Source organism: Panthera pardus, unplaced genomic scaffold, assembly GCF_024362965.1.
Source record: "Panthera pardus isolate Hobbes unplaced genomic scaffold, ASM2436296v1 HiC_scaffold_27, whole genome shotgun sequence".
Taxonomy (NCBI): Eukaryota; Metazoa; Chordata; class Mammalia; order Carnivora; family Felidae; genus Panthera; species Panthera pardus.
In genome coordinates, this window is record NW_026526843.1 from 114,367,647 (window position 1) to 114,381,739 (window position 14,093).

General features: G+C 40.9%; 1 protein-coding gene across 1 annotated transcript in view; it reads right to left on the reverse strand.

The window, feature by feature from the left end:
• LOC128773789 (uncharacterized) overlaps nucleotides 1-6,464 on the reverse strand; it is a gene marked incomplete at its 3' end in the record, with an annotated part of 39,900 nt that extends 33,436 nt beyond the window's left edge. The window contains 1 exon segment of the mRNA XM_053891375.1: nucleotides 6,328-6,464. Coding sequence (XP_053747350.1) covers nucleotides 6,328-6,464 — 137 coding nt within the window.
• Nucleotides 6,465-14,093: the final 7,629 nt, after the last annotated feature.

Below are 14,093 nucleotides of genomic sequence, written 5' to 3' on the forward strand. Positions count from 1 at the left end.
GGCATCCCAAAGCAGACAACATTCTCTACTCCTGATTACCATACTCCACATTATCATCATTCTAAACACCAGGCATCTCTTATCTTGGGGATATACTATTATTGAAGGGCTAACACCTTCCGAAGGATCAATATCTAGTTAATTGATACATCATGACACATTTTCTTGGGGAAGGATAGGACCCGAAGGAAATGGACACAAGCCAGGTGTGTTTTGATGAGGCAGAGAAATCCAACCAACTCTGACAGTTTTCAAAAAGGAAGGGGCAGGGGAGAGGTCGAAGACAGATGTACCCTGCCTCCCAATTCTGGCTACTGCCAGCCCTGGCAAAAGACGGTTCTCCACAGGATGCAAAAGTTAGGTTTGAATTTATGGATTGTGAGATTGAGCACCTGGTGTTTTTTGACTAAACTGTTTATTCAGGGAATTCGCTTTCAAGGTAGCCCACAGAGCACCTCCAATTGCCTGGGGTGTCTGTGTTAAGCTGGCTGATGGTGCATAACCTATGGGAGGAGGCGGAAGAGATCCTTCTTCAAACAAAATGGAATTTTAACAGAAAGCAGGAAACAAAGGACACGAGAAATGTTGGCTCTCATCCCCTCTTCTCCAGAATCTGTCACCCTTGAGATACCATAACATGGACACTCGAACTCCAAGCACAAGGCAACTTTATTTTGTCCCTTTCTGGAGCAGCGCCAAGGGAACCTCATCACTTGCACTACCCTCTCCAACTCAGGTGCAGAGGGTCCATCCCCTGTAGCCCCGGGAGTTGTCATAACACCTGCCTCGTAGGCCTGTTGGAAGGCTTAAGTGAAACAAGGCATTTGAACCGTTTGGTATAGAACCTGGTATATAACACATCCTCCACAAGTGTTACTAGTCTAGCTTTAGTCCTGTTCCTGTCCCTCTCAGAATGACTTCCCAGCAGCACAAACTAGAATAATCGATGACTCTTCAATGTCCATCCTTGTTAGAAGGGCACAGTTAACCTTTCGTGACCTGCTTCCACCCATGCGTTGGACGTCATCTCTTGTCATTTCTCAGCCGGTTCTAGTTTTATCCAGGTTGAAAAACATGCACTTCACTGAATGGGGCCTGCTTCTGCGCACCCACGGGCCTTTGCTTTTGCCTTCCCTTTTCAAATTCCCATTCATTTGCCATTTCCTGACCTCCCTGTTCACATCCCCTCCCGTCAGCAGACGAAAGCCTGATGGTCTTCCATGCAATCCCACACCACTGTGTTTACATCCAGTCTGACACCTCCTCACCTGTTGTCTGCGGCTTTTTACTTGTCTGTGCTTTCTCACCGGGTGCTTCTGAAATTTTAATAGGCCTACAGATGACCTTGGCATCTAGTTGAAATGAAAATCCTCACCAGTACATCTTGGTGGGGGCTAGGATTCTACATTTCCGACAAATTCCTGGGTAACCTTGATGCCGCCAGTTCATGAACGATACTCTATCGTTTTGTTTTTTATCGACGTTGAGTTGACACGCAATGTTGTATTCATTTCAAGTGTACAACATAGTGATTTGACAACTCTATACATTATACTACGCTCACCCTGATAAGCATGGTTACCATCTGTCACCATGCAATGTTATTACAATGTTATTGCTGTATTCCCTATGCTGTCCTTTTCATCCTCGTGACTTGCTTACTTTATAACTGGAATTTTGTACCCCTTAATGCCCTTTACCTATTTTCCTGCCCCCCCAATCCCATCCCCTCTGCAACCATGAAGTCTGTTCTCTGTATTTTTTATTCCGTTTCTGGTTTCTCTGTTTGTTCATTTGTTTTGTTTTTTAGATTCCGTATACAAGTGAAATCACATGGTACTTGCCTTTCCCTGTCAGACTTATCTCCCTTCACATAACGCCCTTTGTGTCCATCCAGATTGTTGCAAACACCAAGATTTCCCTTTTTTATGGCTGAGTAATATTCCATTGTGTATATATACACCACATCTTCTTTATCCGTCCATCTATCAATGGACAGTTAGGTTGCTTTCATATCTTGATTACTGTAAGTAATGCTGCAATGAACATAAAAGTGCATATATCTTTTCAAATTAGTGTTTTTGTTTTCTTTGGATAAGTACCCAGTGGTAGAATTACGGGATCATATGGTAATTCTAGTTTTAATATTTTGAGGAACCTCCATACTGTCCTCCACGGTGGCTGCACCAATATACATTTAAACCCACAGTGCACAAGGATTCCCTTTTCTCCACATCCTCGCCAACACTTATTGTTTCTTGTGTTTTTCTTTTTATCCTTTTTAAATGTTTGTTTATTTATTTATTTTGAGAGAGAGAGGGAAAGAGCAAGCACAAGCAGAGGAGGGGCAGAGAGAGAGGGCAAGACAGAATCCCAAGCAGGTTTTGAGCCATCAGCACAGAGCCCAACACAGAACTTGAACTCATGAACCATAAGATCGTGAGCTGAGTTGAGATCAAGAGTCGGATGCTTAACTGACTGAGCCACCCAGGCGTGTCTCTTGTGTTTTTATTTTAGCCATTCTGACAGGTATAAGGTGATATCTCACTGTGGTTTTAATTTGCATTTCCCTGATGATCAGTGATGTTGAGCATCTTTTCACGTGTCTGTTGGCCATCCTTATGTCTTTGGGAAAATGTCTATTCAGGTCCTCTGCCCATTTTTAATCAGATTATTTAGTTTTCATGGATTTTTTTTTTTGCTTTTGAGTAGTGTAAGTTTTTTAATAAATTTTGGATATTAATCCTCTACTGGATATATCATTTGCAAATATCTTCCTCCATTCAGTAGGTTGCCTTTTTGTTTAGTTGATGGTTTCCTTTGCTGTGCAAGAGCTTATTACTTTGGTATAGTACCAATAGTTTATTTTTGCTTTTGTTTCCCTTGCCCAATGAGATATCTAGAAAAATATTGTGAAGGTTTATGTCCAAGATATTACTGCCAATGCCTTCTTGTATGAGTTTTATGGTTTTATGTCTCACATTTAGTTCCCTAACCTGGACAACACTTTGAGTACCGTGATGCTCAACAGTAGGCTCTTTGATATCAGGAGTCCTGTCTCCTTAACTGTCTCCAACACTCAGCCCATTCTCAGATAGCTAAAGTCTTCTTCTGAATGTTGGTTGAATGAACATAGCAGGACAGTTGTCCCCAATTACTCACCCTTGTAACAGGGCAGCAGCATGCTTCCTAGTCTAGAAAACTTTTGCCTCAACTTCCTGTACGCTACTCAGGACTGCGTTATAAGACCTTACTTCTTTGCACAGCTCACTTCACTTCTCATCTTCCTGTTCCAACCTGTGATTCCTGTTCCAACCTGTGATTCCTCTGTTACAATTCCTATCAATGAGAAAATGGCACAGTCAGGGTAAAGTGGGATAGACAAGCAAAAGAATGAGATGTAGGAGAAGGGGAGAGGGGAAAGAAAGGAGGGAAGGGAAGGGAAGGGGAGGATATGGATAAAAGGAGAGGAATAGAGAACGTCAAAGGAAGGAGAAACACCAAGTCCCTCACTTCATGTAACTCCAGTTCACACATCTATTATTCTTACCTGCCTAAACTTCCTCTCAATACTTTCCTCATGTACTGACCTTGACCTTCTTCATTTATTAATTTATCCATTCAACACATCTATCTATCATCAGCCACTGAGCCAAGGATACATTTATGGGCAAAAACTAACATAAACTTGGAAGTTATAGCCCAGAGGGTGGGGAGAGAGAGAGACTAATTAAATAAGCACCCATTGTAAAATTACGACAATGTTCAGAGCAGAGAAGTCTTCTCTGGGAAATGGATGGTTGAGCTGAGCCAATTTCATTGGCTTTTGAAATTTATTTTAGTAGTTAATCATAAGATCCTAACTTAAAGTATTAAAATTTAAGCAAACGAGAGGAGAGACTCTTGCAGTTGTTCCATACTACATAATGTGTGGAAGAGGACTATCATCTAGAAACAATGCCTGCAGGTGCCCCAAGGCAGCAATAATACATCTATGACACCTGAAAGGAAGGTCGCCAGGGGACTTGGTAGAATGGCACCCCTCTCAAGTTACCAAGCATTGTCACTTGGGAAGCCTGGAGCTGAATGTCTGGATTCGAAGGAAGTCTGTAATAGCCTCACATGAAGAGTAGCTGTGCATCCTTGAGGAATCTTCTCCTTATTGGAGAAAAGGAGAGACCTTGAAGAGATAACTCACTTTCAAACTGAACCCTAAGGCAGAAAGGCAAGCCCGAGGTCCTGTGAGAAGACGTGGGCTGCTGAAGAGTATTCTAGCACCCGAGTTCATAAAATGGCAGAAATAGGAATAGGAAAAGAGGCAACAAGGTTAAAACCGAACCCATCAGTAAATAAAGCTGAACCAAGCTGTACTGTGTAGAAAGTAAATTCTCTTACCTGTGACTAACCATAAAAATCCTTAATCACCAGTAAGCTTTAATGATATACACTGGAAATGTTATGGTAAGAAAAGAATTTTTAATTAAATATTTCCTTATCAGTCCCTTGTGGGGGGAGGATTCCATTAGGGTCATAACCACCAAACTAAAAATTCTTTTCCTTTGATTTAGAACTTGGAATCAAAAGACATCAAAACTAAATCTGTTTGAGAAAATATTATTCGAAGTTCTTTTCATCTTAAAATTAGGATAGTGTGCAATTTTGGCTCAGGCAGAGAGAATAAGAATCTCTGCGTTTTTGAAAAGACACTGAAATCTTGCTCTCCAGAACATGGCAGAAAGTCATGGCACCTCCACTAATTTTATGAGTGGTCAGGCTTCCTTCGTGTAAGAGCTACATCCTTTACGAACCTTCAGGGGTATTTCTCCATAGGACCATTGGTTCAAGATTCATGCACATATTTTATTCCAATGTATCTTATCTTTGGTGCATTAGAATGTCCATATGATGATTTCCAGGTTCTCCCGGGACGCAAAAATAGGCTTTCCAGATATTGGCACTTTCCCTGACATAGGAGTGTTCCTCTCATCACTGCTTACAAATTTATCAATCACCAAAAGTAATAATAATTAAGAATTGAAATGCCAGAGACTGCAGTTAGCTTCTGAATAAAGCCCATCTCCTTCTCCTTTATGTGTTCACATTCCCATGCTGTTAGTCAGGTTAGGATAAGCCCTGCTGCAGTAACAAATAGACCCTGGAATCTCAGTGACTTCATGCAGAAATGTTTATTGCATAATCATGTTCAGTCCACCTTCCTCCATTTTGTGGCTCTACAGCTGGAACACATGGTTTAAAAGGTCAAAGTAGCATGTGATTAAGTAGATGGATATGACACACAGATTCTTGATTGCTTTGTCCAGGAGTGACACATGTCACTTCCAATCAGAGCTCATTGGCCAGGACTAAGGACACGTTCAAGCCTAGCTTCAAGGGAGTATGAGAAGTTGAGGGGTGAACATGGTGATTTAGTGAGCATTACAGTCTCTTTCACACCCATCAAGCAAAAGAAACTATTTAAATAAGAATAGAATTGATGTGGGAGTGCCTGAGTGGCTCAGTCAGTTAAGCGTCCGACTTCAGCTCAGGTCATGATCTCACGGTTCATGGGTTCGAGCCCCATGTCGGGCTCTGTGCTGATAGCTTGGAGCCTGGAGCCTGCTTCAGATTCTGTGTCTCCCTCTCTCTGTTCCTTCCCTGCTCGCACTGTCTCTCTCTCTCTGTCTCTCTCTCTCTCAAAAATAAATAAAGATTTAAAAAAGTAATAGAATTGATATTCAGTGGGGAAAGGAACAACATAGATATACACATACTCAGACTGGTATGTCCACCATCTCCCCTAGACCCCCATGCCTAAGGCTACAGCTCACATGGTCAGTGAAATTCCAAGTTGTGGGGGAACCACTGGTGCTTCTAGAATAGTCTCTCAGCAGAAGGTGGGGCATCTTCTTAGGCAGTAGTAGCTTTGAGCTGACAGCACATAGCAGAACAGAGGAGAGAGAAACAGGCCAAACTCCTGCTGAAATGCTTGTGTTTTAGCTCACCTTTTCATCCGACATGCACGGTTTTTAGTTTCCAATAATTAAATCCAATCCTCTTCTTCAGAGACAAGAAATGTCTACCTGAACTATATACTTGGAAGGAGGATCCTATAATGAATTAAAGATTATATGTGTTACATGGTGGATGACTGGGCAACAAGGAAGCGAAAGGTATTGTTAGCTCCGCGTTACAAGGAAAGGGATGGTGTGGCACGTGACCTGCCCCGGGGCCAGCACTGGTGGCTGTGGGTGGTTTTCCACCGTCTCCTGTGCTGGCTGCTTGCATTCCTAACAAGCCAGTGGAAGCGAGGAGTCAACCATATCCTACAGCGATCTCTGGCGGGCATCTGCGGTCATTGCATCTGAATCATTCGTGCGTACACTGGAGTTCACCCAGGGCAGGAGCGTGCGGCCAATGTCAGAACTGAATGACGCCTTGGGGGTGACCGAGTGTGCGCCTCTCATTTTGCAGAAGAGGATGACCAAGTTTAGCAGAATGGGTTGTTCCAGGGGCTGAGTTTAAACCTGAAATAACTTAGATCCCTTCAGATAGATCTTCAGGTGGCCACCCATCTACTTACGGTCGGCCGGCAGGTTCCCCGTTTCCTCTAACCCTCAGAACAGCCTGCAGGGTGGGTATCATTATTCTCCAGACAAACTCGCCCAGGTCTCACAGCCACTAGTAAACGGTCTTCTACTCTTTCCTTCTCTTTCCTTTTCTCTTTTTCCATTTGTGTTTCGTGTGTGCTCCTCGGGCATATAGAGGTGTTTAGAGGCTACGCTGCGTGTCCCAGGTCCCCAGCTATTGTAAGGTCATCATCGCTGGGCTTTGCTTTCTGGTGGGTGGTCTTCTCCGGATCTTCCCTCTGCTGCTTTAACAAGACCAGTGGAGAAGAAAGCTTCTTTCCTGAAAGGTCTCCCAGAGTCCTGCACAAGGCTCTCACCGGCCAGACCTGGGCCACATGGTCACGCCCAGACTCTAGGGATGGCATCGGCGCCGTATGCCCTGTGAGGGTGCCCAACCATCTACTGAGCAGACCCAAAACAACTATGTGCTGTGCTCTCGAGAAGTAAGAGGTGACTTCCACATTCTGCTCTCCTTCGTGCTTTCAGTTCAAGGCTCCCTCGCACTAGTTTACAATTCCCCAGGCGTGGAACCGCTCTTCCAAGGTGAATGCTGGGTAGTACCTAAAGAGTAGAAGGAACGATCTCTTGCTTGCCACCAACTCAGAGGACTCGTGGATTCCTTCTCTGTGCTGTTCAGATGGGAGAAGTCCCGATATTCGGGACTTCAGCTGAGAAAGGGAATGTTTTCTAGACTTCGTGTCGTCTGGAAGAATCTGTGACATTATCTAAAAGCATTTTACCCTATCAATATCTCCTACATTCCACTACAAATGACATCACCGTTGCAGAGGCTTGCATAAAATCTTTCTTTTATCACCTTTTCTTTTATCACCTCGTTCCTCCATGCCCCCTACGGTTCGATTACACCAAGTTACCCGCAGCTTCTAAAATTACATTAAAAAAAAAAAAAGATTGATGTTTGCGTTTTTATCAAGTGGTTTCATGAACAGTAAGTAGGGGTGGAGCAAGAACTTGGAGAACAAAAATCTAAAAATAGTTAAGTGATAAATGATATGGTCATCCAAAAGTCTTAGGAAGAGTTGTCTTTTTAAGAACGAGAAAACATCCAGTGTTAATGGTTCCGTTCAAACCCTCACTTCCGGGTCAGCGAGAAAACTGTGCCCGCCATAATGACTCCATTGGAAGGCCTTTACAGTTAGTTAGCCAAAGGGTGGGATATGCTATCGCCATTACCAGCTTCCTCTACCCCTTTGGAAAAACAGAATCTGACACTTCACTCCGATGGGAAAGGAAACAAATGTGACAATTGTAAAATTTTGAGAAACAGGAGCTACTAATTTCATATATTTGACAGGAGCTCAGAATTTGAGAAATAGGTAGCATTTTAGACATTCGTTGAAACCACGCCCAGTTTTTAGGTCACCTTTTTTTTTTTCTGTCTTTTTTTCAAGTAAGGGTAATTGGGTTGAAGACAAGGCTTTGCAAAGTTTGCCTGAAGCTAACCTGTAGTTCACAAGGGAACCAAGGGGTCTCATTCCACCAACATGTCTCATTCCACCAAGGAATATTAGCTTCAGCTGTGGGCATGCCTAGACTCAGAAAGTTTGACAGTATCCTGAAGAGTTCCGAGTCGACCACATAGCTTGTTGACATTTGATCTCTCCACGTTGTGGTTTTTCACTGCTAAAGAACTTCATCTACATCGTGACTGATTAACTATTTCAATTCATATTCATGTCTTTTCGATCATCCTGGGTGCAGTTCACAATCTAGCAATTCATATTCCACAGCACAGGGTTACAGTTGGTAAGAATATTAACTACATCTGAAGGGAAAATATATCCGACCCATGGGGGCAACAAAATACTCTTAAATAAAAACTTATTCTCCTAGTGTCTATCAGATGCTCTCCGATGCTGTCTGTCAGAACTCCAGATGCTATGATATACTCTCTTTATGCAATAGCAGCTAGACAGATGAGTAGGAGAACCTGAAAGACAAAATGATGCAAATAATATATGCACCTCAAGAAAATCCTGCACATGGAGTTTATTGGGTCATTACATTTCTCCCTATGATCACCAGCGTTTAAAACCGATCTTACAAGACCCATGGGCTATTTCACTATTTCAATTACATTTAGTTTCATGGCTGAATTAATAATGAATGATGTTTATGGCATGAGAAGTATTATAACTACTCAAGGTGATATTTTCAAGAGGTCACCATATTTTCATTGCTATGTATAATTATTCTCATTTTCAAAGATGAAGCCTCTGACTCACAAAAGAGTGGCCCCAACTGCAAATAATGTGCACAGAACATATGACCACCACTGGAAAATGTGACCACCATTCTAATATATTCAGAAAAAGTTGGCACCCCATGGGACATTTATTGGTCTCTACCCAAAGGAATTTATTTCCATACTGATTCAAAAATGATCTTGTAAAAGAATATCTCATCCATAAATAGTTCCCCCAGGACCCATCGCATCAATAGATCTGAGTAGAACTTGAGTGGATCTTTTTGAAAAGCATTGCTAACAATGAAATTTTCAGAGAGGTAAAGCTAAGAAAAAATAAGATCCTCTAACATTACACTTTTTCATTGGTTTGGAAATTTTTCCATCCATTTGAATGAACCTCCTATGCACTGAGCACTATCTGATACTTTGTCCAAGAACTTTGCCAAGTAAGTTGCCTCCATCTTCTGCCTGTTCCCTAAAACTTACATACCAATCATCTCCTTGCCTTTTAGCTCCATTTTCTTAACCTTATTGATCTATGCACCTCTTCCTTCTCTCCCACTGTCTTCCACAAGACCACCTCTAACAATCAAAAGTCTATTTTGGAAATTAGCTCCCCAAAGCTTCCCACCTTAACCCCACTTCCTATGATCAGGGGATTCTCTGGGGGCAGAGGGTTGCCTTTCATTCATGAGATCCTCCTTTGCCCTGGGTAATACGGTCGCTCCTCACAGAGGCCCTCTCTAATCCTAGCCTAAGTGATTTTCTCTCTCATACTGTTCTGATCATGTCCTCCCTTGCATGTTCATAATTGTGTTTTTATGTTTATTTGCATGCTGATTATATGCCCCTCCCAAATACATTGTAAGCTTTGTGAAAGAGAAACACTGTTTTTTTTTTCATTGCCCCATACCCAACACCTGGCATGGTTCAGAATACATAGCAAGTACATGAGTACATGAATAAATGGATCCTTGTCCTAAAATTATTCCCTCTGTGTTTTATTGGACCCAAGTTATTCAGTGGCCTGTGTGTCCCCCTGAATATTCCGTAGCCCCTTCCATTACTGTGAGTAAGCAGTCATTCAGAAGATGATAAAACACATATATTCAAACTCTAGCAATATTAATTGATACGCCAACTGGGTAGCAAGCAGGAAAACAAGATGGCCAAAAACGTTGTATCTGAGGTTCTCACACTGACATCTTAGGACAGGTTATTAAGGATCTGCAAAGCCTGGGAATTTTTTTTTAATTTTGCATTTTCCATCAAATAATCATCTGAAGTTTTAATATGCGACCTTCTAGATCATCAGAGTGTCCTCTTTACACCAGAAACTGTCTTACTTTCAGATACGTTTTTTTGTTTTCTTACAATCTACTTTGGCCTCCAAGCGATTTCACAGAGTGACAGCATTCAGCTTCACACTATGTTGATAAGCATGTCTGGCTTCCTCTGGGTTGGCATTTCCTAATGTTCAAATGACAGCAATCAGCCCACATCTGCCTTTGAAGTCTTCCTGAATTCTTGTACAAGGCAGAAAGGCAAAACTTGATTTTGCAGTAATAATTTGTGCTTGGAAGACACGCTCATAGAATAAGACTTTAGTTTCTGAAGTATTTGCTTTTCAGAAACTGAGACTGTTTAATGTAATGAAAGCTTCATAGTGTCATGGGTCAAGGGTTAATATGAAAACGGGAAAAAGGCCCAGCTAGTTGTTGGGGTTATTTTGTAGAAATTGAATGTTGATTCTAAACTTTATATAGAAATACAAAGGACCAAAATTCCTTTAAAAAGAAAAAAACTAGAGGACTTACATTCCTGCCTTCAAGAGTTACTCTAAAGTTACAACAATCAATACAGTGGGTTTTGGCATATGATCCACAAATATATCAAAAAAATACCATAAAGAGAAGAAAAATGGACACACTTACGGCCAAATGATTTTTGACAAAGATTCCAGAAGATCCACATTGGGGAAGGAAAGTATTTCAACAGCTGGTACTGGAACAAGTGGATATCTATATTTTAAAAGACGAACTTTGACCCTTACCTCACACCATACCTCAAGATGGATTGCAGGCCTGAATGTAAAAGCTTAACAATAAAGCTACTAGAAAAATAGGCAGAGATTTCTTAGAGTGCAAAAGTCTCCATCCTTAAAATTAAAAAAATGATAAATGGGACTTCATACAAATTTAGAAGTTTTACTGATCAAAGGATACCATTAAGAAAATGAAAATTCAAGCCACAGACTTGGAGAAGAATTTATCTATGTACCTATGTATGTGTCTATCCAACTTGTATCCAGAATTTGCAAAGAGGTCCTACAAATTAATTACAAAAAAGACAAACAATTGAATGAAAAGGAAGCAAAAGATTTGGACATATCAAAAAAGAAGATACATGAATGGACAATGAAAACAAGAAAAGATGCTCAGCACTGTTAGTTACCACCTAAATACAAATGAGAACCACAATGAGAGACTGCTACATATTCATTAGAATGGCTAAAATTTTAAATGTAAATTAAAAATCTAAAAATTAAAAACTAACAATACCAAACTCATGTTGGCAAGGATTAAGAGCAAAAGGAACTCTTCATGCATTGCTAGAGCGAATGTGAAACAATATATCTGTATGGAAGTTTCTTAATAAAGCTAAACATAAAACTACCACATGACCCAGCAGTTCCATTCCCAGGGACCAAACAAAGAAAACTAAAAGCGTATGTCGTCAAAAACACCCTATCAAGAATGTTCATTGCAGCTTTATTCATGATAGCCCAATACTTCAAATGGACCAAGTATCCATCAACAGGAGAATGGGGGAAAACATCATGGTAGAGCTATACTAGGAAACACAACTCAACAATTAAGAAGAATGAGCTGCGAATGCATGTATCAACATGGATGAATCTCAAAATCATTAAACTGAGTAAAGGAAACCAGAGGCCAAAGAGTATATACCCTGTGATTCCATGTATAGGAAGCTCTAAAACAGGCAACACTAATCTATCGAGATAAAAATCAGAACAGAGATTGCCTGGTGGAAAGGAGAATGAATAGGGAAGGGCTACAAAGGAACTTTCTGAAGTGATGGAAGATTCTCTATCTTGATTGGGGTGTTGGTCACATAGGCGTACATATTGTCAAAACTCACTGAACTGTACACTATAGATTAGAACATTTTACTGTATGTAATTGCACACACACACACACACACACACACACAAAACACAGCAGTAGGAGGAACAGCTGGTGTAACATTTTTTTATGACATTATTCTGGGTGTTTTTATTTGTCTTCCACTGTGATAACCCTGTGAAGTGTTATTTGTAGAATGTAAGTCACAGAGGTAGGAGCCACATCCATTTAACCTGCTTAACATAATACCAATCCCATGGCCAATTTCTAGTGAGGGTGTTTGATGAGGAGGAGGAGGAGGGCAGAGGTAGCTGATGATTAAATAACAGAAACTTACTTTGTGTGCAGAAAAAGAAAGTAGCAGAAAGTGAATGGTAAATACCTTCGAGCATTTCCATTTGAGGTATATCACGTATGAAGCAATGTGTCCCATCTGAGTTTGCAGACCATCAGTTAAGTAGTTTCGAACTGTGCGAGTGGTTTGCGTTCCATTTCTTCTCTACTTCTGTTGAGTTCAAATGGCACCATCTGTCGCTGGAGTTTAAAACAGACATCTTTACCACCACAAGTGTCTTATGTTCTCCATCAGAAAGGAGAAGGTAGTGTGGCAGGTAATTTATGGACGACATTTTGATGTTGGTTGAGAAGTGATAAAACATGAAGCCCTGTGAGCCATTTAATCCCAAACAAAAGACCTAATTAAATGAAAATGATCAGTTAGAGCTCCTAGTTCATGACCAACGAAGCTCAAAAAGACAGTGGCTGGCCTGGGCTGGCTGATATTGCTTACAGAGAGGAGGCAAAAATATCTCTAATATTATTAGATGTCCACGGTAGGAATTCCGTCTTGAAGAGAAAAAGGACAAGGTCCAAACCTACTTGGTAAGCCCCAAAGCTACTAGAACAGTCAACCAATGCACATCCATGACTCATGGGTATAATCGAATCGTTTGTAAGAGACAAAAAGATCAGAGAGGCCCAAGTCCTCAATCCCATGGATATCAATAGAGAAGAGCCTGCTGCTGCTTATGAAACCCCTTCCAAAATACCAACGAGAACCTACAATAAAGGATAGGTCAGAAAAACAGGAAATGGGATTTGTGGAAACATGGGCGATACGGAGCCCTCGTTCTTCTCTCTGATTTCCGCCAAGAAACTGTTGTAATTCGGGCAGGTGCAAACAGTTCCATAAATGATGTGTACAGAACTGGTAGTGAAGCAGCCTAAGAAATTCTGTATAAATGCATCATTCTAAAGAAGAAAGTGGAGCGAGCCAGTTGAGTATCAGATAAATGAAAATTACTGTCATTATTTTCAACAATGCTGTTAAATTGTTCTTGAAAGATCCTTTCAGCTATTATAGGCATTTTGATATATTTTAAATTTGTACCTGTAATAAACAAGTGGTAATGTGTGCCCTTATGATGGGTTATCAGTAAAATGCAGAGAAAAGCAACATTTTGCAAATTATTTTCAGATCTGCCTTTAGAAGGTTTGCCCACAGACAGAAAGGGATTGCAGTGAATCTCAATTCAAATACCTGATGCAAAATTTTATAGCCAAGGCAATGTGTAACAAGAGCAATAAATATTCCTATGTAATCTAAATCATAATCATATATTAGAGAACATATTTTTTAATTAATCAACAGAATTAAAATCATAAGCATAAAGGTGTTCATGCGGCAAGAACCATAATAGCAGAAAACTAAAACTATCATATGCCTAACATTAGGGGAATAGTTGGGAAAATCATACTTCACTTAAATAACATTCAGACATTAAAAACTATAATACTAAAAATATATATATAATACAGAGGATCTTAAAATACCATGGGAGGGGCACCTGGGTGGCTCAGTGGGTTGAACGTCTGACTCTTGATTTCAGCACAAGTCACGATCTCACGGTTCATGAGTTCTAGCCCCGCATTAGGCTCTGTGCTGACAGTGGGGAGCCTGCTTGGGAGTCTCTGTCTCTCTCTCTCTCTCTCTCTCTCTCTCTCTGCCCCTCCCATGCTTGCTCTCTCTCACTCTCTCTCTCAAAATAAGTAAATAAACTTGAAAAAATGCCATGGGAAATGTACAGTTAAGTGACTAAAGCAAGATTCTGA